This window comes from Myotis myotis, unplaced genomic scaffold, assembly GCF_014108235.1.
Source record: "Myotis myotis isolate mMyoMyo1 unplaced genomic scaffold, mMyoMyo1.p scaffold_m19_p_3, whole genome shotgun sequence".
NCBI classification, from domain to species: Eukaryota; Metazoa; Chordata; class Mammalia; order Chiroptera; family Vespertilionidae; genus Myotis; species Myotis myotis.
In genome coordinates, this window is record NW_023416335.1 from 206,702,763 (window position 1) to 206,730,323 (window position 27,561).

The 27,561-nt window shown below is 56.7% G+C and overlaps 1 protein-coding gene across 4 annotated transcripts; it reads right to left on the reverse strand.

Moving 5' to 3' along the window:
- Positions 1–1,979: 1,979 nt before the first annotated feature.
- On the reverse strand, positions 1,980–24,838 carry MFNG (MFNG O-fucosylpeptide 3-beta-N-acetylglucosaminyltransferase). 4 transcript variants are annotated; one of them, XM_036300151.1, is made up of 8 exons: positions 24,366–24,838; positions 19,589–19,637; positions 19,160–19,262; positions 18,118–18,271; positions 15,304–15,389; positions 14,904–15,069; positions 12,755–12,840; positions 1,980–2,319 (listed from the first exon to the last, which is right to left on the reverse strand). In XM_036300151.1, exons 1-8 carry the CDS (start codon positions 24,618–24,620, stop codon positions 2,298–2,300), a joined length of 921 nt encoding a protein of 306 aa, XP_036156044.1. In that variant the 5' UTR covers positions 24,621–24,838; the 3' UTR covers positions 1,980–2,297. The 4 variants fall into 4 exon arrangements, with proteins under 4 accessions (XP_036156044.1, XP_036156043.1, XP_036156040.1 ...); XM_036300148.1 differs by lacking the exon at positions 1,980–2,319 and adding an exon at positions 10,992–11,191; XM_036300150.1 differs by lacking the exon at positions 12,755–12,840.
- Between the last annotated feature and the right edge of the window lie 2,723 nt (positions 24,839–27,561).

The window sequence follows — 27,561 nt, forward strand, 5'->3', positions numbered from 1 at the left end:
GTAATGTGAGTATCACTAGTAATATACAAGGAAGTATTTTTTTTATATTTTTTTTATTGATTTCAGGGAGGAAAGGAGAGGGAGAGAGAGAGATAGAAACATCAATGATGAGAGAATCATCGATCGGCTGCCTCCTGCCCACCCCCCATCGGGGTCAAGCCCGCCCCCTGGGCATGTGCCCTTGACTGGAATCGAACCCGGGACCCTTCAGTCCACAGGCCGACACTCTATCCACTGAGCCAAACCAGCTAGGGCTACACAAGGAAGTATTTAGATAATAATGATGAACTTATTTATTTTAGAAATTATACACTTATTTTTGATGTGTGTATGATATAAAATATCTGGCCCATCAAATCCATGATTTTAAAACAATGTCTGTAGGTTAAAAGGGTCAATGTAAAGAAAAACGGTAGGTAAATAACCCGGTATCTCGGGACCTGGCATGGAGGTGTCCCACAGATGCTAGCGAATGAGGGGGTGAAGAGATGGCCAGGCCGATGAAGGGTGACCTTTCCGGAGCAGTAGGCTCCAGACGTGGCTGCACATTGGAATCGCCTGGAGAGGCTTCAGAAGGATCTCCGGGCAGGTATGCCTCTCGGAATCTGGGCGGCTGAGGGACGCTGCTGTGTGGACAGCTCCGGAGGGGAAGCCACGCACCCCTGGGTTCCTTGCAAGGAGCCGCCTGGCTTCGCTGCCATCTGAGACGGTGAAACTGTCGTCACTGGAGGAAGCGAGCATTCTTGGGCGGCCTGGGCTCCCTATGCTGCGGGAAAGGTTGGCCTGGGCGCGCTCAGAGGTACCATGCAAGGAAGGGAGGCGAGCTGGCATTTATGTAAACCAGCTTCCGACACGACACATCGTGTGAAGCTGATGTGTGTTTACTCCGGTTGTCTCGTTTCTGCACCCTGCACATCACGCTTCACTTGGCATATGTCTTTAGTATCATTACTGTAAACATGACATTACTTTCTGGGCAGGACACATCGCATTGGCTGTCTTGAGTTTATTTCCAAGTTAGTTCTTCATTTAAATATATATATATATATTAGTATTGATTTCAGAGAGGAAGGGAGAGGAAAAGAGAGATAGAAACATCAATGATGAGAGAGAATCATTGATCGGCTGCCTCCTGCACACCCCCTACTGGGGACCGAGCCCGAAACCCAGGCATGTGCCCTTGACCAGAATCAAACCTGGGACCCTTCAGGCCGACACTCTATCCACTGAGCCAAACTAGCTAGGGCAGTTCTTCATTTATGGGAATTTTTTCTCCCCTACAAAAATTCCCCTTCTTAAAAACTGTGACCAGTTCATTGAGAACATATATTCGCCCTGGCCGGGTTGCTCAGTGGTTAGAGGATTGGCTCTAACCGAAGGGTCACAGGTTTGATTCCCGGTCAAGGGCACAGACCTTGGTTGCAGGGTTGCTTCCCAGCCCCATTCGGGAGGCAACTAGTTGATGTGTCTCTCCCACATCCATGTTTCTCTCTCTCCCCCACCCTCCTCCCTCCCTTCCACTCTCTTTCTAAAGATCAATTGAAAAAATATCCTCGGGTGAGGATTAAAAAAAAAAAAAAGAACATCTATTAATATAACATTGGTAATGTGTCTACAATCTATTCATCTGTTTTCACTGGACTCTAATTCAGTCAACAATTTCCAGTTACTTTTTTTACTGGAAGTTGAAGGAGCGAATGTTTGGTGCGGGCCTTGTAGAGGGTGCTGTCTGCTTCTGCACCACATCGCCGTGAACATGCAGGTTGAGCTAATACTTGACGTGTGCGTTGTTCCATTATCTTGTTAGATCCGCTGATAAGAGAAAGGAATTTTCAGTCATGAATTTTCATGGCTGTACCTCTGGGCAAGAATTGATAAAAAAAAAATAAAACAACAAAATAAAGTTTGTACTATTTGGAAGAAGGATTAACATACAAATCGAGATTGAGCCTGATTTTTAATATCAGTTTAATGGTATTCAAGTAGCAATTCTTTTAACATATTTTTAAAACATAAAACGTGAATGGATTTTTCATAGCACGGGGTCAAAATTAGTTCTGTTGATGGCTAGTTGTTCGGTATTAATTCCGTCTTATGAACAAATGCAATTAAGTTGCAAATCCCTTAACAGAACACAGTGTTAGGCCGATGTCTTAATCCGTGTTGGGAAATGTCAGATTAGCCTCCCCGAGGAGGGAGAAATCTCCGGCGCGATGCTGGAGACACACGTGCTCGTTTTAAAGCTGTGCCTGGCTCTCTTGCGTGGCTACGGGGAACATCAATCGGTCCATCCTCTCTCAGGGGCATTGGAGTATCTGCCTAAAGGATAAACACACCGTCTCTTTCACCCACCAATCCGACGGCTTCAAGTGAGCCCTCCAATATGCTCACAGTGCACAGGGTAACCTGTACGAGAAAACTTGTTGTGGAATTATTTGAACAGCACATGTTTGGAAGCAACCTTCATATCCAGCCATAGGGGACTGGTTAATAAATACCTGTATAACTATTCTTTGAAATACTACATGGCTGTACCAAAGAATCATTAGGGAAATGCAAATCAAAACCACAATGAGATACCGCCTCACACCGAGTTAGATGACTATTATTTAAAAAAAAAAAAAAAAAAAAACAGAAAATAACAAGTGTTGGCGAGGATGTGGAGAAATTGGGATTCTTGTGCGTGGCTGGTGTGGATGTAAAATGGTGCCGCTGCTGTGGAAAACGGTATGCCAGTTCCTCAAAAACAAAACAAAAAACACACATTTAAACATGAAATTACCATATGATCCAGCAATTCTACTCCTGGGTACATTCGCAACAGAACTGAAAGCAGGGATGAGAACAGATATTTGTGCACCTGAGTTCATAGCAGCATTGTTCACAACAGCCAAGAGACAGAAGCGGCCAAAGGCAAAAACACAATGTGACGCACACCTGCAACGGACTGGCATGCAGCTGTGGGAGGAATGGAGTTCAGACGCCTGGTCAAACATGGATGGGCCTCGAAAACAGGGTGCTTAGACATCATGGAAAAGTTTTGGTGGTGTTTGCACATCATGAAGATAATTAATGCCACTGAAAGATACACTGAAAAAATGGCTAAAATGGGAATTTTATATAATATATTTTAAACACAGTTTTTTAAATTTGTAGTGTAATGTCTATGGGGGTAGCAGGGAGCCCAAATCCCCTCTGTGCATACAGGCGGGCACTGGTGAATGGTTTCCAATGACGTGACGCGGCCTGACTCCTAGGCCGGGTCCTGAGAGGCCAGCCAGCGACTACCGAGCTCTGAAGTCCAGCCTCCCCACAACCTCGCAGAGAGAGGGGACGAGGCCAACAGGGCCTCAGACACACGAGAGAGCCTGCGCATGCTCCCGGCCCCACCGCGGCCGCCCCACCTGCCTGGGGAGCCCTGTCCAAATCGCACATTTGTGAGCAAAATGAGTGGTGTTGCCGCTTTAAGCCACCAAGCCTTTGGGGACCGTTTGTTATGCAACAACGGCTAAATGGAACAGTAAGCACATTACTTATGTATTCGAATTTATTTCAATTTAATTTGAAAATAATCAGATACAAATAAAACCGCTTCGGACCTCATAAATGCCTCTTGCCAACCAACTGGTAAATTGGGTGATTTCACTCTCGTGGTCTGTGTCCTGCCTCTATGAAGCCAGTGAAGGCGCAAAGGTGCTTTCACCGAATACTGAGTGAACTGGGGGGGCGGCCCGTGGGGGAGAGCCGGGAACGTAGGTCTGTCTGGAGGGCTGTTTCACCCAGAAGGGAAGGATATGGGTTGTGGGGAGAAGGGGCGCTGGAGCTACACAGCATGGTTTCCAGCCCAGCGGGGCCAAATGGGAGGCAAACCTGGTAGGCAGGTCCTTGGAATAAAATCTAGACGGTGGGGAGTTGTGTGGGGGTTTGTATGCCACGCGAGAGGGGCATTCAGGAGGCTTGAGAGGAAGTTACATGGTCAAAGCCAGAGGCTTTCGGAGCAGGACCGCTAGGGGCTGACGGGTTACGAGTTAAGCTCAGGACAATTGACAAACAAACCCACCATGTGTCCTCCGCCCAAGATCTCCGCGGTCGCCTTCCCGTGTATGTTCCCCGTCACTTGGTCACTCACTGCAGCTCCTGCTCGTCTGTCTCCTCAGGGGCTGTGTCTCCCTGTATGAGTCAGGGTAGGCCCAGCCCTGTAACAAACATCCCCGAACCCATGGGCTCAACTCAACACCAGTTTGGTTCTGGGTCTTCTAACAGTTCGTTGCAGCTGTTTGGTGCACAGACGGCACCAAGAGAAAAGATCGGAGGAGATTCTGGATCCTGGGCTCCCCCCATCTCCAGGCCCCACCCACCTCTAACCTCGGTCCCCTCCATCCAACCAACGATAAGGACAGAGAGAGGTCATGTCGAGTGGGAGGGTTTTATGAGCCAGGTCTGCACGTAGGGCGCATCCAGCAACCAGAGCTTCGTCCATGACTGCCCTTACTGCAAGGGAGGCTGGACATGTATGTAGTCTGGCTGGGGGCCCGCCGGAAGAGGAGGAGCCACCGCTGCCCTCCTGCCCAGTGCAAGATGCCTGGCACCGTGCCTGGCACAGGTGTGGAGTCCATGAGTGAATGAATGGTGCTCGGGCTGGGTCCTGGGCACTGGGCTGAGTGGGCCCTTTTCGTACAAATGCCCAGGAGCGGGGCCCGGATAGATGCCATCACCCCCATTTGTTAGATGAGGAAACGGAGGCTCTGAGAGCCAAGGCCATGTCGCTAGTCAGGCCCGGTCTCAAACCCTGAAGCTTCCGCCGCCAAATGTCTGTTCTCTCCACGCCCCTGGTTGCCTCCAGTGCCCACACTCGCCAGCTCGAGTCTCATTATCATGAAGGCAGCTCTCCCTTCTAACAATGGGCGAACCGTGTTTGACCGCCGTGGGTTCCTTAGGCTGGCGGCTGTATCTCGCTCATCCCTGCGTGCGCCTTGGCCACCAGCACAGCCCTTGGACACAGTCGGTGCTCAAACCATATTTGGGGGACTAATCTGTTCACACCGGCTCAGGCTTCACACTTTGCTGCTGGCACAGCGTGGGGTTGCTTACAGCGAATAACAGAGACGGAGGGGATATTTATGAGCTGTCCCCTCCTGGGCAGTTCGCACTGTCTCCCACAGCTGGGCCAGCGCCCGCCCTGAGACTCACCCCTGAAGCTCAGACGAGGGCTGTGGCACCTGGGGGCCAAGGCCACAGGTGTGCACCTAGCCCCTGTCAGAGTTAGACCGTGAGCCCCCGCCACAGACACAGGTAGCATGCCCTTGCCCCAGCTAGTCCCAGGAAGAAGAGCAGACAGAGGCCGCTGCGGAGGTTCTGTCCGTGGTGCTGAATTTCCTTTAACCCTATCTTTCTCCAACCTAGCAACTAGAGCACCTTGGGGAACCAGGTAAAAATACAGCGTCCCTGGCCCCTCCTTCGGAGATTTGGGTTCTGAAGATCTAGAGCTTAGGGGCTCTGGAATATGTTTTTATCAAGCACCTGTGAGTCTTGGTTCTGGCCCAAGGCTGACTCTCTCACCTACATAGTCATTGTGAAGTGCCTGCTATGTGCCCAGCACCGTGCCAGATCCTATGAGGTACAGAGATGCATCAGACATGGTCTCTGCTCCATGGGGAATTTACAAAATCATTCGGGACATGTAGGGAGGGGAGGAGGGCAAGTACTCCATGTTTTATGTGGACACTGGGCCAGGTACACCCTTCAACTTACCCTGCAAGGTAAGTAGGCACATGAAAACAGTCATATTCCTGATCATACCATTTGCACCTTTCCCTAGGGCAGGGGTGGGCAACCTTTTTGTGAGTGCGTGCCAAAACCAGCAAAATCTCTGACTCAAAATTCTTCTGCGTGCCAACCCTAATTTTTTGAGAACATGTTACACCTACTTGATATCTCTTCAGGTGTACGTATGTGAAGAACCTTGAAGAAATAATAAAATTCATTCGAGTGACAAAAACACAGTATATGATGAAAAATACATTTTTTTTTAATGTATACATGTACACTGACAGTCCGACAGAAAACTTTATGACTCCGTTTGATATTATCAGTGGGACTTTTGCTGCTGCATCGCTGATGACAGAGATTTTACATCAGGTTTATATTTCGTGACCTTCAGAGATATGCACGAGCTACTACTTTCATCCGTCAGGCTACTCCTATTACGAGACTTAACAAAATTCATCACTGAGAACAAAGATTCACAAGCGTATGTGGATGAAACCAAAACACTGGTTGGATCTAGGAAGGCAGGGAGAGTTAGGGCAGAGGCATAGAAATTGCTCTTCCCCTCTCTCATCAATCCATGTCTATGGTCTTTAAGATAACTTGTTATGTAAAATTATTTATTTATCTAAGATGCACCTACACTGAATTTATCTGAAAAATAAAAAAGTTGATATTAAGAAAAAAATTGTAAATGGAAGATTATAAGAGAGGGTTTCATGTGCCAGCAAAAGTTACTGGCGTGCCATGTTTGGCACGCGTGCCAGGGGTTGCCCTCCCCTGCCCTAGGGTCTCCACAGGCCTCTCTGCAAGGCAGCATGGGATGCATTCTGCTCCTTCTCACCTCCTCGTGGATCAAGCTCCAGATCCAACATCACTTCCCACATCGAGGCTTCTTGGCCGCTGCTGCCCTGCAGACCCCCAGATGTTAGTCCTCCCTCCTCGTGCCCCGTGGTTGCATGTTACCAAGGACATGCTATGCTGTCCCAACGGGGATTTGAGCTCCCTGTTGAGGGTAGGGCTTGCACCTGAGTCCCCTGTGTCGCCTCTAACCAGGGACATCCCCCCATCCCACCCCAAGGTGAGCAGTGAATTCTTACTGGCTGGCTGGCTGGGGAAAGTGGTAAGTGGCTGGAGGAATGTGTCCAATGACTGTGCCGAGGAAAGTGCTGTGAGTTACAAAGCAGCTGGGACCAGTGCTCAGAACCAAAAGAAATCAGGGTGGCCTGCGGGGGGCGGGGGGGGGGGGGCAGGCCACCGGCCAAATGCAAATCAGCAGGGTCAAGGTCAGCCTCTCCTTTCTCTGGCGTTTGGGGAGAACAGGAAGTGGAGTCCGGGCAGCTGTTTCTGATGAAAATAGATGTTCTCCGGGCTTGAATGTGGGGCATGGAGGAGGGGGCAGGGGAAAGAGAACGGGAAGGGGGAGAGCCTCCCAGAGAAACGCAACATCCACAGGCCCTCTCTACCGCGGTTTGCTTTCCATTACGGCAGTTTCCAAGCACCCACCAAGGTAAAAAGAATAACATAATGAACCCCGTGTGCCCATCACCAGCTCCAACAACCATCCCCGTGTTGCCATTCTCATTTCGTTCTCCCCCCGGGCACCTTGTTAAAAAAGATTCCAGCTGTTTTATCATTTTACTTATAAACATTCCCAAAGGTGTCTCTCATGTGTTACGACGTCAAGACAAACCTCCATATTGTTATCACACCTAATAAAGCTATTTCTGAATCCCAATCGAATAAAGTCCATGTTCAAATAGTCTCATTTTCCTCAAAAAATGTCTTTTCAGGATCCATTTATTTAACCAGGACCTCACCAAGGCCCATATATTGTATTTTGTTGTCATGACTCTCGATCTCTTCCGATCTCTCAGCTCTCTCTTAGTCCCTCTCCTCCTGTTTTATGCCCTTTGACGTGTTGAGGAAACGAGGGGCTTTGCCCTGGTTGTTGGCTGGGTGGGCTGAACCCTCACGGTGTCACTCAGCATGTCCCACTGCTCCCCGTTCCAGGAAATGGGCATTTCGATCGGAGAGCGGCTCTGTGAAGGGTCGATTACTTTGATAAGCAGACGTCCTGGGCGGAGCTGTGCCCCTCCTACTGCATCTACCAGGAGCACTTAGAGTCAGATGTCCCTTTTGGGGTTGTCCGAAGGATGACCAGTGTCACCAGCCTGATCTCCCCATTAGGAAGCCCCCTGCCGCCTTTCACGGAGTCTTAAAGCACCCGCAGACCTGGGAGAGATCTGAGGAACCCACTCGCTCGCTTTCCACTCTTCCCACAGGATTTGTGGAGCACCTACCGCACGCCAGGCAGCGAGCTGCAGGGACCGGGACCAACACGCTCCCTGGGATCATGGAGCCGTCGGTCGGATGGGAGCAGACAACCAGTACGTGAGCAAGCGGACGCACCAGGAGACGTGTCTGCGAGGGTCAGAGCTCTGCAGAGCGCCACCGTGGAGTGAGGTGGCCACCGTGTCATGGCGGCCAGGGAGAGCCTCCCGAGGAGAGGACACTGGAGCCCGATCCAGCCATGCAGAGATGGGGGTGCCCTCCAGGGAGAGGGCCTGGGCACCCACCAGGAGAAATGGGGGGGGCGGGGAGGCCAGTGTGCCAGGGCCTGTGCAGTGGGGAGACCAGCAAGGAGGCTTCTGTGCAGGTGGGACTGACAAGGGCTGGGACCTGGGTGGCAGAGTGGAGAGGGAGGCCAGCCCAGCACCCCTTTCACCCCCTTTTACAGCCGAGAACGCTGAGCTCAGAGAGGGCAGGGAGGTGGTGCTTCTTAAGACGCTACCTGCGCCAGGAGCTTCCTGTGCAGCCTCCAGAGACCACACAGCACGCTGTGTCGAAGTCATGGCGCCTGTGTCACAGGGGAGACCGGCGGAGGTGGAGCCGGGCCCGGAGAGGGTCCTGACCTCCAGAGCCGCCCCACGCGGAGGTGACCCCGGCAGGGCCAGGTGCCTCAAGTCGGCTCTGGCACCCATAGCCCTGTGACCTGGACCAAGGGCTTCTCCCTCTCTGTGCCTCAGTTTCCTAACCTGCGAAATGGGAGCGACATGTGCCCCAGGGGCACAGCAAGGCCAAGATGGGGTAGTTCAACCTTCCCCTACTCCCAGCGCCTGCCCACGGGCCCACGAGGGTCACCTCAGCACAGAGTACAGGCGGCTGCATGCTCTCCCATCCAGACACACACAGGGTTAAACCCAGCCTCCTTCCTCCATCCCAATTCTGATCCTTGCTGACTCTGCCCACCCCCCCACCCCCACCCCCAGCTATTTTGGGACAATGGAGGCAGCAGATGGCCTGTGCCCTCCACGCGACCCTCAGAATTTGGGAACAGCCTGCGAGTCTGATGCTGCTTCCCTAAGCAGGGCCTTCCACGTGCAGCACGGAGAGGACCAGACAGGACCGTGGCTCTGGAGCACACACCACCCCACCCCACCCCCCACCCTCCCCCCACCAGGCCACTCCTCCTGGCTCACATCCCACAGACGCAGCCCAGGGAGACAGAAGGCTTGGAAGAGCCCAGCCCTCTGGCTCAGCACCTGACCTGCTGTGTGACCCCGGGCACACAGTGGCCCCTCGCTGGGGCTCAGGCTCCCCCTGGAAAACAGGGCTGAGGCGCTGGGGCTCAGGGGTCCCAGACAGGGGAGCTGCAGGGACCAGTCCTTCAAGGGCTGGACGGTGTGTCCACAGGAGCCCCCACCCCTTAGGCCCTCTCCTCCCTCTTCCCTCCTCCCCCAGCCCAGAGCCCCACTGTGACCCTGACTCCCCGCATCACTGGGCGTGATGTGGGTGGGAGAAGGCACCTCCCATCCCTAACCCGCCCCAGCCGAGCACCACCGGCCAGCATTTCCCACAGTCACTTCATTCATTCATCCAACCGCTTTGGGACCGACATTCTCAGGGCACTTGCATTTATTCAGCTCCCACCTTGGCTGTCACGCCCCCCTCCCCCCACTTTATCTAACACCAGAGGCTGAATCCTTCAGCTCCAAGTCTCCACTCTGCCTTCCGATTCCCTGATTCCCTTATTCCCTGGCCTCCCCCAACCCAGGCCTGAGGGCAGAGGGAAGGAGGAGTAGCTCCCGCATACCAGCACCTCCTGGCACACACATACTCACACACATGTACATGTACACATGTGTGACCGGAGCACACGTCTTAGCACGGACATGTGTAGAAGAAAGAGTACGTGCCGCACACACACCTGTCACACCATGACTCACACACACTAACAGCAGTCGCTGTTCTCTGTGCCGGGCTCTGGGCCGTGCCCGACACTGCATCGTTCCATCCAGACACCATCCCGGGAAGAAGGTATTCCCTTTCTCATCTACTAGAACAGGAACATCTGGGCAAACAGGCCAGAGAGACCTAGTGGATTCCCCAAGGCTGCCCAGCGAGGGCAGAGCAAGGATGGACCGCTCGGGACCCAAGTCAACGCCACTGTGACAGGCAGACCAAAGACCCGCCCCCTCGGGGACATGTCAGCCGCGTGTAACAAAAACCTGGGCCAAGAGAGACTTGAACAGACAGGGTTTACTTTTCTCACAGAACCGGATGCTAGACAAGACAGGTGCGGAGGGTTGTCCTGGCCTCTCCTTCATGGTCACAAAGTGGCCGCCCAGAACCAGACATCACACCCACATCCACAGCAGGAAGAGCGAGGGCGGGGCGGCAACACTTTCCCCGACTCCTCCCCCTTGGCTTTGCTCAGTTCACAGGAAGGGACAGAGCTCTGACTGCAGCAGAGCTGGGCACATGGAAGCGCCTAACAGCACGGGGAGCTGAGAGAGTGAGCAAAAGGCTCGTCAAGCTTGGCTGGGACCCATGATGATCCATCGTCGGCTTCGGGCAGGCTGACCCTCCAAACAAAACCGGGGCCTGTTAGCCAGGGTGAGGGGCAAGGAGCTGGAGATGGACAGCAACCACAGCACCTGCCACAGACCTTGCCCTCGCCGCCTTTCCCCCAGTGCCCAGCGGTTGCGGATCAGGCCCAGGGACCCAGGAGTGAGTGGCGGGCCCAGTGCTTGACCCCAGGGAGTGACAGAGACCAGAGCTGGGCTGGGACCACCCCCCACCCAGAAGCCCCTGTTCAATTCAGCCACCCAGGGCCCGTGGGAGCCCAGCCCCTGGGGCCTCTCTGACTCCACCCGGTTCCCGGTCCATCAGACCCTCGTCTCCGAGCCTGGGATGCCTTCACCACCAGTCACCATCCGATCCTGGGCTTGCCCACCACTCGGGAGCCCTGCCGGGGACTGCCCACCCCGGGCACTGCCGCAGGCCCTCGGGCTGCCTTGGGAGGCGAGGGACAACCATAGGCCTCAGCTCCACAGTCACCCGGCAGTTCCGGGCTCATCGGGCCACCAGCTGGGGGCACCAGGGAGTGTCGGGGTAGAGGAGACAATGCAGGGAGCGGAACCTAAGGAGAGACCAGAAACGGACAAGGCGTCACCCCACTCCTACCCTTACCCCGCAGGCCCTGGGGCCGGGGGCGGGGGGGCGCGCACATCACAAGGACGGATTGGAGCGGGGTTTCTCTGCCTCAGCACTATCCACATTTGGGACTGTGAGTTCTTCGTTGTGGGGCTGTCCTGTCCGTTGCGGGATGTTTAGCCACGTCCCCTGGACTCTGCTCACTACATGTCATTAGCATCTCCCTACGTCAGTGATGGCGAACTCATTTTTTTGGTTGATTTTTCTTTGTTAAATGGCATTTAAATACATAAAATAAATATCAAAAATAATAAGTCTTTGTTTTACTATGGTTGCAAATATCAAAAAATTTCTATGTGTGACCTGGCACCAGAGTTAAGTTAGAGTTTTTCAAAATGCTGACACGCTGAGCTCGAAAGGTTCGCCATCACTGCCCCAGGTGGTAACACTCAGCATGCCTCCAGGCTTGGCCAGGTGTCCTCAGGGCCCTGGCTGAGAACCGCTGCCTCAGGGACGCCTCTAAGGCCAGAGGAGCCATAGGAGGCCCAGCTGAGCCGGGGCCTTCCAACCCTGCATAGCCTAGTCCCAGTCGGCTCCAGCCCCTCAGCAGAAACCCATGGACCCTAGAATCTTCGGGCTTAGAGAACGTAACAGCAATTTATTAAACCTCCTGGCAGCACAGCCACAGTTTGCACACCTCCACTGATGGGGAGCTCACCCCATTAAAAGAAACCCCCTGGCCCCCAGCCCTTGGAATAGTTATGTCTTCTGCCCCCCACCCCACCCCCCCCCTGCTTTCCCCCCCGCCCCCCCGACAGACAGCTGGGCAGAGCTTCAGAGCCAGGAGGCCTGGTCCCCCATGGGTTACATACTTCAGATAAATCCAAAGTTCAGACCCAAGGCCTGTGGGGAGAAGAATCGGCACCACCCTCCTCTCTTGTCCCACATTCCAGTCCCACTACCTTCCTCTACCTCCTGGAGCAGGTCTCGTCCCTCCTGCCACCGTGGGTCACAGGCTGTGCTCTGAGCTGCTCCACAGCAGCCAGGGGCTGGGCTGAGCAGCCCCAATCAACCTGGGGCCAGTTTAGGGCAGAACCGGAAGGTGCCCGGGTGACATCTCAGCCCCCATTCCAATCTTCTACCCACAGAAAAGAGCCACTGAAGAGAATCAAGGAAACAAAGAGCCGACAAAGATCAAATAACAATTCCCCAGCGGGGCCTGCAGGTCCTTCATGGGAGCAGGTCCTTGCTCAGTGAAGACATTCCCATATCCCAGAGGACCGGGGCTGGGAGGGCCTCCAGATCCACAGCACCCAGCCTCCTGGGGTTACAAAATGGGGAGATTATGGCCCAGAGAGGGCAAGGCACTTGCCCAAGATCACACAGCAAGCCAGCGGTGGAGCAGGGACTAACATCATGCCCTTCACTCCCAGCTCTGTGCTGTCAGCCCAAGGGCCTCTCTCACAGCCCTCCCTCCTGGTTCGCCCACCTTTGGGTGCCTGGGCTCAGCCCCATTCCTCCCACTCGACAGTTTCAGCCCCAGACCCACCTGGAGGGGTCCTCCTTGGGGGAGAACGGGCCCTGCAGCTTAATGACGTTGAGCTTCCCCTCAAAGACGCCGTAGCTAAGGGTGACCTGGGCAGGGAGAAGCAGAGAAGACGAGGGAGGTTTGAGGGGTGTTTCATGGGGACGCCACAAGGAGGCAGAATTGGGGGGAAGCAGGAAAGCAGAGGAGGCATTTTGAGGGCTCAGAGAGCCTGCCTCTGCGCCTGAAACCCCATTAGCGGAGGGTGCGTCACTGAGGAGCCCCCCGCCAGCACTGTAAGTGTGAAGCGCACCTTCAGGCCCAAATCCCATGGCAGCCCCAGCAGTCCAGCTCACTAGGAGGCTGCAACGATTCCCTCATCCACAGGTTGGGAAACTGAGGCCGGAGAGGAAAGGCATCTTTCCAGTACGCTGTGTGCCGGGTGGAGGTTTCCCGAGGCTCACTGTGGGGCCCTAGCAGATCCCCTCCACACCCCAGAGCCTCCCGTTCTCCGCCAGCAGCAGGGACTCGGGATCACGACCCCAGTCCAAGGCTGTCAAGAGCAGTGGCTATCGACTGTCAGCTTAGGGGCCACCCACCAGGGCTCAAATCCCCCTCTGCCATGTACTATTGTGGCCATGGCTAGTTCCGCTCTCTGGGCCTCAGTTTCTCCATCTGTGGAATGGAAATGTTAGCACCAACCTCCTGTGCGTGTTGTGAGAAACCAGGGAGTCAAAGAAGATAAGGCCCCAGTGTGGTGCCTGGTATAGTGAGTGCTCTGGAAAGCCCATTCGGGTGCCCTGGTTACCCCATTCGGGTGCCCCGGTTTGGTTGACTCAAATCTGCCCCCCTTTCCTGGCTTCAGGCCCTGAGGTGCTAATGGGACCAACCCCACAGCCAGCTCCAGGCCTAGTGACCTACACTAACTCTGGGCACCGACAGGAGACCCGTCACAGGACCCAAGCGGGCCGCCTGACCAGTGAGCGCAGCCTTGGGATCTGCAGAAGGAGGCACCCTCCTCCTCCGGGGGAGAGAGACCCGGGCTGCCAGCGTGCCAGCAAGGGGGCGACCTGCCTGAGAAGTGGGCCAGCGTGGGGGAAGGCAGGTGAACAAGGGGACAGACCCCTAGAGCCAGGCCCAGCCAGGGCCAGCGAGTCCAGCCAAGTCCTCAGCTTCGCAGGCACGCGGGCCCATAACCGTCCTGTTGTTTACCCAGTCCCTGCTGCTTTGCTAGCACTGGCTGCCGAAAGGGCTCTGCCTCGCACTGTTGGGCGGAAGATGCCAGGGGCCCCCCAGCCAGGACCACCTACAGGGCTGGAGCCTTTGAGCTGGAGAAGAGCATCCGCAAGGCCGAGCCAGTGGGACCTCAGTGGCCGTGACCCCTCCCCGAGCCTGACTTCATGCTTCAGTGTCCTCACCGAAGACCGGCCCTTCCCAGTGACGTCTGGGTTAGAAGGAAAAGCAGCGAGCAGTGGACGGACAGGTAAGCTCTGAGGAAGGGAGGGAGGGACCGCTGACAAAGGGCAAAGCTGGAAGGGCAGGGCTGGTCCCTTCGGAGGGATGTGGGGAGGACGGCAGGTTGAAGAAAGGAGAGGGACAGGAGGCAGTGGGTCGGGAGCAAGGTTATCTGAACCTGAAGACAAGCTTCGTCTCATCTGGGCAGGTCCTTCCCGCTGGCACTTGGGGACCAGTTCAGAGAATTTTAGCCTCACACCCCTGGAGGTCTGAAGGCGGAGAGTCACGGTATGTCCTTAAAGCAGCGGTTCTCAACCTTCCTAATGCCGCGACCATTTAATACGGTTCCTCACGTTGTGGTGACCCCCAACCATAAAATTATTTTCGTTGCTACTTCATAACTGTAATTTTGCTACTGTTATGAATCGTCATGTAAATATCTGATAGGCAGGATGTATTCTCATTGTTTCAAACTGAACATAATTAAAGCATAGTGATGAATCACAAAAACAATATGTAATTATATATGTGTTTTCCGATGGTCTTAGGCGACCCCTGTGAAAGGGTCGTTCGACTCCCAAAGGGGTCGCGACCCACAGGTTGAGAACGGCTGCCTTAAGGGGTCCTCTGCCACCCTGGGCCTCAGTTTCCCTGTCAATAGGGGGACAGCCCAAAACATAAGCACCTCCCTACTGCCACGTGCCCTGGGGCCGCTCACCTGCTCCAGGAGCTGGGCAGCCCCCAGCAGCTGCAGGGTCTCCAGGTGGGAGTGGAAGAGGGGGCTGGGCTGCAGGTGGCCACCCAGCTTGCACTCAATTATGTAGCCCACAGTGCAGTCGTCAGGGAGCCGGATGAGCGCAGATGTGTCCACGAAGCGGGGGCCGCTGAGGGGTAGAGCCGTGCTATGGCCACTGGCCTGGACCCTCAACACCTAGAGCCCACCCTGCCTCCCAGAAGGCTCTCCTGGGACCAGCTGGCAGAACAGAGCCTCCTGCATGCGGTGTGACCTGGACTGTCGCTTAAGACCTTCCTGCTGGAAAGTCCCCATGCATACACCAAGCGCCACCTGCTCTCAGCAGCCCCCACCCTCCCCCGCCCACCTGGGGGTCTCTGCTTACCTGGCCCATGGGGCCATCTTCAAAGCCAGTTTCCGGCTGATGCAGAAGCCAGCACCCCCAGTGGCAAACCAGAACTGGACCAGCCTCTAGAGGGAGAGGAGGGGAGTGAGCCTGGGGGAGGGGGGAGAGGGGTGGGGGCAACAGCCAGGACACCCCTCACCACCATCTAGCATGGCGCCAAAGCTTTTTCACTGACACTTCACTCGAGTCTTGCTACAGCCTACCATTATTATGCCCTTTTCATAGATAAGAACACTGAGGCCCAAAGTCACATCGCTAACCAAGGGTCTAACCAATTAGACCAGTTAATTGGTTGGATTCCAGTTTAAAAGGGCAGGTGTGCTCTTGGTGTGCCCTGCACACCTTTCCCTCTTCCCCAGGGAAATGTCTTCACCTTCCCCCATGTGGCTTGAGAGGGGCTACCAAGCACAGCACCTGCTCCCCTAGGCCACAGAGGTGGGCAGGAATGATCACAGGGCCACACCTCTTGACCAGGTGATTGGCTCAGCCACAGGCACATCACTTAAGCCAACCAATCAGAACCCTTTCCTGAGCTTTCTATGCAACTGTGAGGAAGAGATGTTTTCGCCAGGCTCGCAAGCTGTAACCCTGATGCCACCTGCTTGGGGACACATACACCTACCGCTCCTGCCACTCCGATCCCCTGGGACCAAGAGCGCTTTTCCACAAAAGAGGGAATGAGACTCACTGAGTAAAGAGAACAGGCAGGCCTGTGAGCCCCTGAGGCCAGAAACCCCTTGACATCTCAACCTCAGGAACCAATCACATCCCTTTGGGATTTAAACCCCCTTCCGCCCCTGCCCAGCATCACCAAGGCCTCCTCTAGCTCCTCTGCGAGGCCCCATGAGTTCACCCTGGAATTTCTCTAAGGCTTTTGAGAAACACTGGACCCTTTGAGCTGTACCATCCCTTGGTCAAGCCAATTCCCTACGGTTACCTCCTCCCATGTGCACAGTTGTTGCTTCGTTGAGGCATGGGGCATGAGGTTGCATCTCCCATGATGCAGCCATGAGAAGAAGCCTCAGCAGGGAGTTGGGAAGCCTGGGTCCCCTGCTTCCCCCACTTTAAGAAAGTCACTGCCCCTCCCTGGGCCTGATTTGTCACCTGTGAGCACGACACTGGCTCTAAGTTCTAAATCGGACGGTTCCCCTGGCCCGGAGCATCCTCCTAAAACCTCTGTGAGCTGACCTCGGGGAACACTGCCCTCCTACAGGGAGGTCAGGGCTCAACAAGGCGAAATGAATGGCTTCTTAAGGACCTAACACACAGGAGGTGCCCAATAGATGCTTGTTTAATGAATTGATGGTAATTATAGTCACACCAGCAGTAACACTGTAACTGCCGGGCCCGGAGCACTGGCTGTGCCGAGGGCTATGCGCAGATGAGGAGCCCAAGATGCACAGAAGTGAAGTCACTTGCCTGAGGTCCCAGCGCTGGGACTAACCCCAAGCCAGCAATCTTGCCCTTTTTTCTGTCCCACACTGGCTGGTCCCAGGCTCTGAACAGGCTGGGAAACTTGGGGGCGGAGTCCTGGCATCCCACGGGTGGGGTGTGTGCCGGAGGGCATTCATGCACGTTGTTAGGGACTGGGCCTGCATGTGCCCCGCAGGGGGCTGAACCCGCTCAGAGATGAAGGCTGCGTTGGGTACCGACTGCTAACACTTACTAGTGTCTATTACATACCAGCTCCCATTCCAAGCATTTGGATAAATGCCACTTGATTCTCTCTCTTTTTTTGCTCTCAACCCTATGAGGAAGAGACTATTCCCACCCGTTTCACAGATGAGAAAACTGAGGCACAGCGAGGCAAGGAGACTTCAATCAAGGTCATGAAGCCAAGAGGTGGCAGGGCTGGTGAGTGAACCCAGGGAGTCCGGCTCCAGAGCAGAGCTCTCCACCTCTGAGGTCAGGGGTGAGGTGGTGTGGGAGCCTGGGGGACCCCTCAGCTCACCTGAAATCAACTCACATACACACACCCTGGGGCCCCGGAGGATTTAATTAGGACTCGGAGGCTGATTAGCTGCTGATAATTAAGGTTTTGTGTTGCTTGCTCTCTTGGTTTGCCTAATGAAGCAGATGGTGACCGAGGGAGGAGACAGCCCCATGCGGGCCCAGCGCCTGCTGCAGACGCTGCCTCCAGAGAAGCACAACTTGCCTTTACCTGGGCCCAGGGAGCCCTGGAGGCCTGGGCCCCCCACACAGAACCCCCAGTGGCGTCCTGGGGCAGGTGGAAACGCGGGCAACATACCTGTACTCAAAAATTCTCTGCTCATCTGAAAGTCAAATTTAACATGTATCTGGTTTTGTTTATTTGTTTTCTCAACCTGGGAACCCTAATCAGTGTCCACCCAGGCCGGAGCGGAAGCTGGAGCTGGGGGCCCTGTTATGTCAGGGGTCAGCTCTCCAGTCGCAGGTTAGTGAAGTCTGAAGGGAGGGGGGCCCTAGGGGAGGGGAGCGTTCAGGGGCTGAGGCCTGGGAGGTTAGCCAGCCAGCCCGGCAGTATTCGCATTTGAACAACCTGTACAACCACACGACGCACCAGGTGGCTAGGAGCCCAGCTCATCCCCACTGCTCCCCCGTGACCAAGGCCCGACCTTGTCTCTCTGCCTTCCTGGCATGAGCTCAGTCTCCCCATTCCACAGAGGGTCAGAGGTAAAGCAACCAGCTTAACACACAGCGAGACCCAGAAAACCCACCGCCTCGCCCTGGCCCCACCCCAAACCCCACAGTCCAGGCTGGCCCCTGGCTGGTGGCCAGGGCCCGAAGATGCCAGGGAGGGACCGACCGACCAACCGTGCGATTGTGGGGCTGCGGCTCCACAGCGTGGATGGGCCGGTTCAGGCTGGGCCGGCCTATATACACATCCAGGGTCTGCGGAAAGGCTTTTAGCAGCTTCAGCAGCGCCCTTGCGTTGACATAGTTGTCATCATCCACGTGGCAGAACCACCTGTGGGATGGGAGGGTGACAACGAGCTTGGAGGGGGCTTCCCAAGGGCTGCCAGCCGCTGTGCCCCCATAATCTATAATAATCTAAATAATAAAAGCTTAATATGCAAATCAACCGAACGGCCAAACAGCTGGCAACCATCCGGATGACCACGCTATGACACCCGCTGCTGCCAGGCCAGCCAAGGCAGGTGCGATGCAATTGGCCGGGAGTCCTGCCATTGCCCCATGATCGCCCCAAAAAGGGAGGCCCAGGCCACAGACCAGCGGGCTGGTGGGCGGGGCCTCCCTCTGCGGGGCGGGAGGTAGGAGGGGGCAATCCATCCCGGAGCCCTGGCCGGGTGGGCAGGGCCTATCTCTTTGGGGGCAATGGATCGCAGAGCCCTGTGATCCATTGCCCCAAAGAGGGAGGCCCTGGCTACCCTGCAGCAGTGCTGTGGTGGGTGGGCGGGGCCTCCCTCTGTGGGGCAATGGATGAGGGAGGGGGTTGCCAGACTGTGAGAGGGTGCAAGCCAGGCTGAGGGCCACACCGCCCCTACCCCCCACCCGCACGAATTTCGTGAACCAGGCCTCTAGTCAATCAATAAACAGTTACCGGGTGGGGGTGGCTCTGTGCCAGGCAGCATCTGTGTAAGCTCCTGAAGCAGATCTGCCCATTTAACCAGTGGGGACTAAGACTCAGAAAGGTTAAGACACTTGCCCCAGGTCACACAGCCAGTGAATGGCAGGATTTGAACCTGGACAGTCTGCCCAAAGACAGACCACAGGAGGCCTTACACGACGAAATTCACAGGACCCAGGTGACGTCACTGTTTTGGCACAACACCCCGTTCAGGAAGTGGCCTGAGGCGAAGGTTACACCTGCCCTCAGAGACCCAGACGCACTCACCGCAGTCCACTGGCCAAGAAGGCATCCAGCTCAGCAGCCATCTTGCAGGACAGGGCTGGGTGGCTGTGCTCCGCAGAGCAGTTGGTGACCACTAGGTGGGGCCCTGGAGAAGGGAGGACAAGTGTAAGGCCCCTGCCCGCCTCCTCCCCACAGCTCTGCACACAGGCCCCGTGACAGGGCGGAGCAAGGCCAGTCCACCACTCCCATTTCACACACGGGGAAACTGAGGCCAGGGAGGGCTGGCCTGCCCGGGACCCCATAGCTGATGGACTTGTCCAGCACAGCCCCTCCCCACACCCACACCCATTTCCGGGGAAGAAGCTGGCTCTGCTCTGGGGCCAAGGGGAATCCCCACAGGCCAAGAGTAGGCAGCCCTGTTTTCCGGGGACTCCCAGGCCAGGGGCAGCCACCCCCCAGGCAGGCGGTTACCCAGTCTCTCCTGGAGGCCTTCATCCCGGCTGTCAGTGAAGACAAACGTCTGGGAAGAAGAAGGAAGAGTCAGGATGGGGCTCCGCCAGGGGTAGTGGGAGGCGGGGAGGGGTGCCTGCAGCCCGAGGGTCCACCCGGCCAGGTAGATACACACAGCAGACCCCGCTGCTCCTTCAGGGAGGGGCACACACCCTCGCCCAGTCACACTCTCCCTTGGGACAACCTGACCTTCTCAGCGACACCCCCATGCTGCACACACACACACACAGCTGCGGGGGCTAAAGAAATAGTGATACTTTCCCTCCCACCTTCTACCTTCTTCTAGCTGGGCTAGTAACCAAATTAACAGAGAGAAAGCCATAGGAGAAAATCTTGGTTTTAATACATGTGCATGGGGAATCCACAGAGCCATGAGTTTCAAACACAGTGGGGCAGCATTGGGTAGATAAGACATTTTGGAGGAAGGAGAAAGGGGAGGCATTGGATTTCAGGCGTGAGAAAGGGCCATTTGCAGGTAGTTAAGGAGGAGCAGAGCACCCCTGGCCGGACAATCCTGCAGCTCAACAGCAGCAGCGGACCCAGCAGGTGTCTGGGGAACTGTGAGGTGAAGATTCTTAAGGTGACTGAGCCAAGGCCCCCACCGAAGGCAGGCAGGAAAGGGGGAGGGGCGAGGCCCCTCTGGGTCTGCTTCTTCATCAACAGCTGCAAATCCCTGTCCCAGAGAGCAGCCACAGGGTGGCAACACCTTGGTTCCCTCCACAAGCCACCTTCTGCAGACACGCAGCTTCACTGTGTGCACCCACCCATCCCTCTCACTCACGCGGCCCTTCACAGACCAGCACCCACAGGGACCCTGTCGGTCACACGCCCCTGGCAGAATCACACACTCACACACACACACACACACACACACACAAAACACAGAGTCCCACCGGGCTCCTTCTCAGTCACATATACACAACCCTACACAGCGTCAGGAGACAGACTGCGTGAAAAGACCCCAAGCTGGGCTACTGCGTCACTCAGGGAGCAGCCCCAGCTTCACAGCCACGCAAACCCCTGTGGAGTGTGGGGGCGCCACGCATCTCAGAAATCCTGCATCCTGTCCCCATGCAGCTCTCCCAGGTGGACAGGCCCCCACCAGGGCCTTTCACACTCCTGGTCCCGACTAAACATGGAGACCGGTGTTCCGTCTGTCCCCCCCACAGACGGCAAAACTGAGGCGACGTAAAGGACCAAGGCATGTGGCAGTTAGCAAGTGGAGCCGGGATTCAAACCCACAGGCCTGGGGCCACTCCCTACTCCCAAATCCCGGCTACCCGGGTGGGGGGGGGGGGGGCACCTCAGGCTCAGAGCCTCAAGCCTGAGCTCCGAGCTCCCCGGATCTGTACTTTCTCCTGGTCTCCCCATCATTCGGAGATCAACACCTTGGGGTCACTGTGCCTCCTCTCTTTCTCTCACACCCTCCCCCCAATCCAGTCTGTCAGCTAACCTTTAACCTTTAAATGACCCAAGATGCAGCTTCTCCCCACCAGCCTCACAGCCCAGGCCTCACTGCGGTCCAGCCCACCCTCCCTGTCACCTCCTGCCTGCTTTCCGCGTCACCTTTCCCCCACGCTCCCTGCTCCTCCTGCCCCAACCCCATGTCTGTTTTCAACACAACCCCCGAGGGAGCCAGTAGATCAGCCCGGCCTTTCCCCCGCGCCCTGGCGGACTTCTGCCACCAGATAGTGGGACTCTCCTAGAGTGTGGAGCCGGAGCCAAATGGGCCAGGGAATGTTGTGGAGGGCCAGGAAGCGGGAGTGAACGGAGGGGTCCCAGAGCAGGGCCTGGGGGCTGGGCAGGCGCATGGGAACCCTGAGGTTGGCACAGGGCAGCGGGCAGTGTCCTCTGAGCAAGGGTTGCATTTGATTTGTTTAAAGAGGGGACCCGACAATGGCTAAAATCTCGCAGGAAAACAAAGGGACAGGCAGCCTGCTGGGGGAAGGGGAGGGGTGGCTGGAGGGCCATCTGCTCCAGAGGAGGGAAGTGAGGGGCTGCGCTGCTACCCACCCCTCCCCCCCAGCCCCGCCCCAGCCCTGGAGGGGACTGTGGGGAAGAGAAAGGCTCCTCTTGGGTCACAGAACACGCCTCCCCCAGCCCACCCCTGCTGCCTGGGACAAAGGACGCGCACGAGCCCCAGCCGCTGCCACAAAGGCCCACCTGCCACCGCCCGGCCGCCCTTAACCAGCTGGGGTGGGCGCCCAGCCCTGAAGTTAACCAGCTCGGGCCAGCTCCCGATGGCAGAGCTGCGAGAGGTGCCAAGACCCTCCCGTCCTGGGCAGATGGGGAAACTGAGGGCTGGAAGCGGGAGGGCTTTGCCAAGGTCACAGCGAGAGAGGAGCCAAGGGCTGGAGAGGCAGCGAAAGTGGGTCTCCCTGCCCCGCTCCCTCCTCTTCCTCAGTTTGAGCCTCCTTCCTTTTTTCACCTCTGCCCTGAAAGACAAGATTCGGGGCTCCGGCGAGGGCGGGAGTTCTGCTGAGTGAGTCCATCTCCCACCCCTGTTAACTGGGCTCATTTTCCTCGCCTGTGCAATGGGAATATCCAGAGTGTCAGCCAGGGACACTCTCCTCTCACCCCTTTAGTTCTTCTGGCCGGTCTGATCGTTCAAACAGCACATTAACAGGAGAAAATCAAATGTTGATACCTGCACACCGGGAATTCACAGAGGCATGAAAATTCCCCAAATAGGGAGGCTTCTGGACTGAGAGGCGGAGGCAGGCAGTTCAGAGCTAGATGAGAAGGAGCAAACATTTGCTAAACAGATTCCTGCAGGGCCACCAGCGATGGACACGAGGGGAATCTAGGGAAGAGCTCTTCACGCGCCAGGTGGCTGTGCTAAGGCTCCTGCCCCGGGCCAGCTTTTTCTCTCCCCGTCTCCTTAGGCACGAAAGGCGGGTCTGAGCCTCTTCCTGAGCATGCTTCAGCTCGAAACCCTCTCCATGCCAGGGTGGCACATTGTGGGGACACTAGGAAGGGCCGCCGACCCCATAATGGCTACCACGTGGGGTCGTTGGGAGGGTTAGATTGAGTGATGGCTCTGACTCGCGGCCCCTTGGATGCTGGGCGGGTTCTCCCCCTGGCTGCCGGGGTGGCACCTGGGATTGAACTGGGGACACAGAGGGGTTGGCTGCTTGCCTCTCCTCTCCCAGCCTGGTCCTGCCAGGCCCAGCCGCCCCAACTGGAGGCCCAGGACCCTTTCCTGCAGCTCAGTGACCAGGGAGCTGGATCCTGGGTCTCGGCAGAGAAGACAGGGCCCTGGCCAAGAGGTGGGGGCTGGTCCCACTGGGCTTCAGGGTGACACACAGGCGAGTACTTCCTCCCCTTGGGCCTCAGTTTCCTCATCCGGGGCAAGGGCACCCCCATGGTGATCCAGACAAGACAGGAAGGGGCCTCAGACCACGTGAGGCCACACTCCCGGGCACACACAGACTCAGCGCCATAAACAGGAAGGTCTGCGGGGAGGCCAGGCTCAGCGACTTCCGCCAGTAGAACCAGAACTTCCCCCAGACAAGAAGCTGTGTGTGTGTGTGTGGGGGGGGGGGGGGGGGGGCGGGTGAGCAAGGAAGAGCCTGGGGTGCTGGGGGCCCCCTGTGGAAGTGTCAATCCAAGGATCTAGGATATCAGGGCCAGGAACTTGGGATGGGGGGGGATCCTCTCCCCAGGGGGCCCTGGCCTCTTCCAGGCATCACCTGCCCCCATCCTCGGTCCCCAGGAGTCCCCACGCCCCTCTGAAGGCTCAGTCACTTCCTTCCCTGAGCCACCGCCAAAATGGAGACAGCACATGCGTGTGTGTGCGTGTGTAAATCTGACCCCCCTCACCTTCCTCAGAGATGGTTCCCAACACCCAAGCCACTGACTTTGCTTGAGGAGGGCGATGGTTGAGGGGAAGGGAAGAACCAGGAGGGACTCAGCTTGTGGAGCCGCCTCTGGGGGAAACAGAGGCATGCCGTCACCCACATGCATCTTGTCAACATGTCTAGCACTGACACTGGCTCCACACGTGTCAGTGCACACACATGCGCACACATGCACACACACGCACACACGATCCCACATGCTGAGCCGGCCCTACCCCGACCTCTGCCTCAGCCTCCACAGTCACAGCATGTCCCCCTCCTCCCTCCCTCGGAAACTGCCCCACAGGAAAAGAGCCAGGGGGTCAGGGCGCTCCCCTGGCACACCCTGGGCACCAGAGTCATGGGTGCAGGGGCTGCTGGGAATTTTGAGAGGATGCCTCCCATTCCGCCCTCTCCCGACAGGCCCCACCAGATGGTCCCCTCCTCAGGGGCTCACCCCTGTTCTCACAGCACCAGGGCCTGCACTGGGGCAGCCTGGCCAGGCTCATGTCAGCCAGGACCCCTTCGAGGCCTCTGCCCCCGCTGCCCAACACCCACCCTTGCCCCTAGTGCCAGGCTGGGCCAGGCTGGGCAGGAGTGAAGCCGGCACTGGCACAGCCAGGGAATAGAGGATCCCAGGGGGGACCCAGAAGTCAGGGGCATGAGCCCAGCCTGGCCCCTAAAAGAGACGGAGCAGTGGACCTGAGGGGTAATGCACCCCAGGGCCAGGGAGGGCACAGCCAGGACCGCAGGAGCCCCCGGATCCTGGGAAGAAGGGGGAGTGGGCAGGTGGGGGAGCCGCTCCTCCCCAAGGCTGCCAGGGACCCCAACCCATAGAAAAGCCTTAGAGTCCCGCAGGCCAGGGCCACTCCTGGGGCCCACGGTCACCAGCGTGTCACCTGTTCCCTGGTCCTGGAGACCCACGTGTCCAGCAGCAGGTCCAGGCGAGAGCGGTGGAAGGCGCGGGTCGTCTTGACGGCGATGTAGACGTCCTGCAGCTGCAGCTCCGGGGGCGGCGGGCTCGGTGGGCTCAGCCCGGGGGTCTCCTGCACGCTCTTCGGGGACCGGCTCACGTGGTAGCGAAGGGAGAGGAGCCCCAAGCACAGGAGGGTGAGGAGGGCTCCTGCCAGGCCCCGGAGGAGCCGGCACTGCATTGGCCCCGGGACCCCAGACAGCTCGGCCCCCAAATCCCAACTGGACGGGGAGGGGCTCCGACAAAGACAAAAGTCTGGCAGGCATCGGGGGCCAGCAAGGAGGGGAGAGCTGGGCGCTGGAGCTCGGGCCCCAGAGGCCAAGCCAAGGCAGCCCCTCTGCCGCTGCTCCGCCAGCCCTCCACCTGCTCTGGCCACCCTCCCCACCGCAGCCCGCCCCGCTCTGGGGCTGCTGGCCCCGCCTCTCCCTCCAGCGCAGCCCAAGGGGCGGGGCCGGCCCATGGGAGCCCCAGAGGTGGCAGCTAAAGAGGCAGCTGAAGGGACAGCCCCATTCCTGCCAGCTGCTGCAGTGGGGGTGGGGCAACAACAAACCCTCCGTGCCAGGGTGGAAGGGAGGGGCCCTCCTGCCTGCCCGCTCCCCAGAGACGGGCCCGCTGAGCTCATTCAACACCCATTGTGTTGTGGTGCCCTGCTCTCCGGAATCCCAGCTTTTGCTCAAGGTTCCTCCTCCTGGATGCTCTCCCCCATCCCTGGCATCCTCACCCACGTTCCCTCCTCCAGGAAGCCTTCTCTGATGCCCTCCCAACTTCCTGGGCTCCCACAGTGGTTGGCTCAGTCCCTTTGGTCTTCACAACAGCACTAGGATGGCTACTCCCAGTTTAGAGCTGAACACATAAGGCACAGAAGGATCTAAAATGGCCCGGGCAGTGTGGCTCTGTGGATGAGTGTCGACCTATGGACCAGGAGGTCATGGTTTGATTCTTGGTCAGGCCATATGCCCAGGTTGCAGGCTCGACGCCCAGTAGGGCGCGTGCAGGAGGCAGCCAATCAATGATTCTCTCTTACCATTGCTGTTTCTCTCTCTCCCTCTCCCTTCCTCTCTGAAATTAATAAAAATAGTAAAAAAAAAAAAAAAAAGATTGGTTTTCCTTTACACTCTCTCCAGTCCTAATGTAGGGCTGGGCCATAGCAGGCCCAGCTCAGCCAGCTCAGTTCACAGCCACGCGGTACTTCCTTATATGTAATTAATAAATATTTATTGAGCTGCTATGTGCCAGGCACTGTCCTAGACACTGTAGATTCGGCGAATAAAAGAGAAGAAATCTCTGCCCTGATGGTCTCACGAGGAAGACAGGCAATAGGTAAGTAAAATGTAAAGGCGCGGGGAGATGAACGTGCTATGGAGAGAACACAGTAGAAAAGGGGCCTGGGAAGCAGCTGGAGAGAAGGGATTGGGATTTACTTATTATTTATTTTTTTAGTATGTTTTCATTGAATTTTAGAAAGGAAGGGGGAGGGAGAGAGAGAAACATGGATGTGAAAAACATTGATTGGCTGCCTCCTGCACGCACCCCAACTGGGCACTGAACCCACAACCTGGGCATGTGCCCTGACTGGAAATAGAACAGCAACCTGACCTTCCGGTGCATAGAGAGGACACTCCACCACCAGAGCCACATCAGTCAGGACAGGATCGCAACTTAAATAAAGTGGTCTCGGAAGGCCTCAGGGCGAAGGTGACATTTACCATTTAAGTAAAGACCTGAAGGAAGGAAGGGAGTGAGGCAGGGACCCAGCCCGCAAAAGCAAAAGTCTGGCAGGCATCAGGGACCAACAAGGAGGGGAGAGAGAGCTGGGGCCAGGAATTGAACTGTGACCTCCTGGTTCACAGGTTGACACTCAACCACTGAGCCACGCCAGCAGGGCTGGAACCAACCCTTTTGAATCACCCTACTAAGGGCTAGCCCCATGCCAGCCCCCTTCACAGCTCATCTTCCCAGAACAGCATCACCAGGCTTCCTGCCACACAGACCAGGGTTCAAATCCTGGCTGTGTAACTCCGGGCAGGTGACTTCACCTCTGAACTTCACTTTCATCATTTATAAAACGAGGACAACGTAAGACGTGGTAAAAAGTAAAGGATTCGTGGACTCCTTCACCCCATGGGAGGTCCCCTAACATGGGACCAGGCAAAGGCAGCTGAGCTCCCAGGTTCCCACCTCTTCACCCAGACTTGTGGGTCCTTAGACCATGGACGAGGCACACAGCAAGGGGAGAGGTTCATTTACCCAAATGAGACGACCCAGTTTCCTCCCCCAAGGAGGCCACAGCCACCCACAGAGGCCCACCTTCCTGCCACAAGGCAGGGCAGGGCATGGCCAAGGAGAAGCCCCAAGGCGGAGAGAATCAAGCAGGCTTCATGGAGACGGTGTCTGAGCCAGACCTCAAAGGACACTAAGAGTTAGGCAGCCCCCCCCCCCCCCAAACATCCCAGCCTCATTTCCTACCGCTTCCCAGCGGCCAAACTCAACCCATTTTCTGCCTCTGAGTCTTTGTTCTTGAGGTTTTCTCCACCTACTAACCCACGTCCCCAAAATCTCCCAGGGGCCAGCCCAAGTTCATTACCGTTAACGAGAACACAGTCATAGGAGGACCTAGGACAGCACATAGGCACACAAGTCCAATAAATGCTTCTTGAAGAAAGAAGTCACCTCAAACTCAAGTGGCACCTCCTCCAGCAGGCCTGCCAGGATTTCTCCCAGCGGAGGTGACTGATGGCTCTCTGGAGGAGGTCTCAGGGACCCGACTGCACACTGAAGGCTTGCTCTTGGTCTCCTGGACTCCGCAGCCAGGCCCTTAAACCCAAGACCACGCTCCGCTGGCTTCAGTGTCCCCACCCGAGGGGACACTCCTTTGATGATCAGACACAAGCAGGGCTCACTGTGGGGGTGGCCCATCTGTGGGGCCCTTCTCCGGTCATTCGGGGGCGGGTAAGGTGATGCCAGCACAGATGGCGGGCGGCTCTGGGGATGAGTCAGGAGTGAAATCTGACTCTCCCCAAGGGCAAGAGGGAACCTGAAAGGTGGTACCAAGCTGAGCTGCAGGTGGAGACAAGTGTGCCCCCACCCCCACTAGGGATGCAAACAAGCAAAAGGCCACCAAC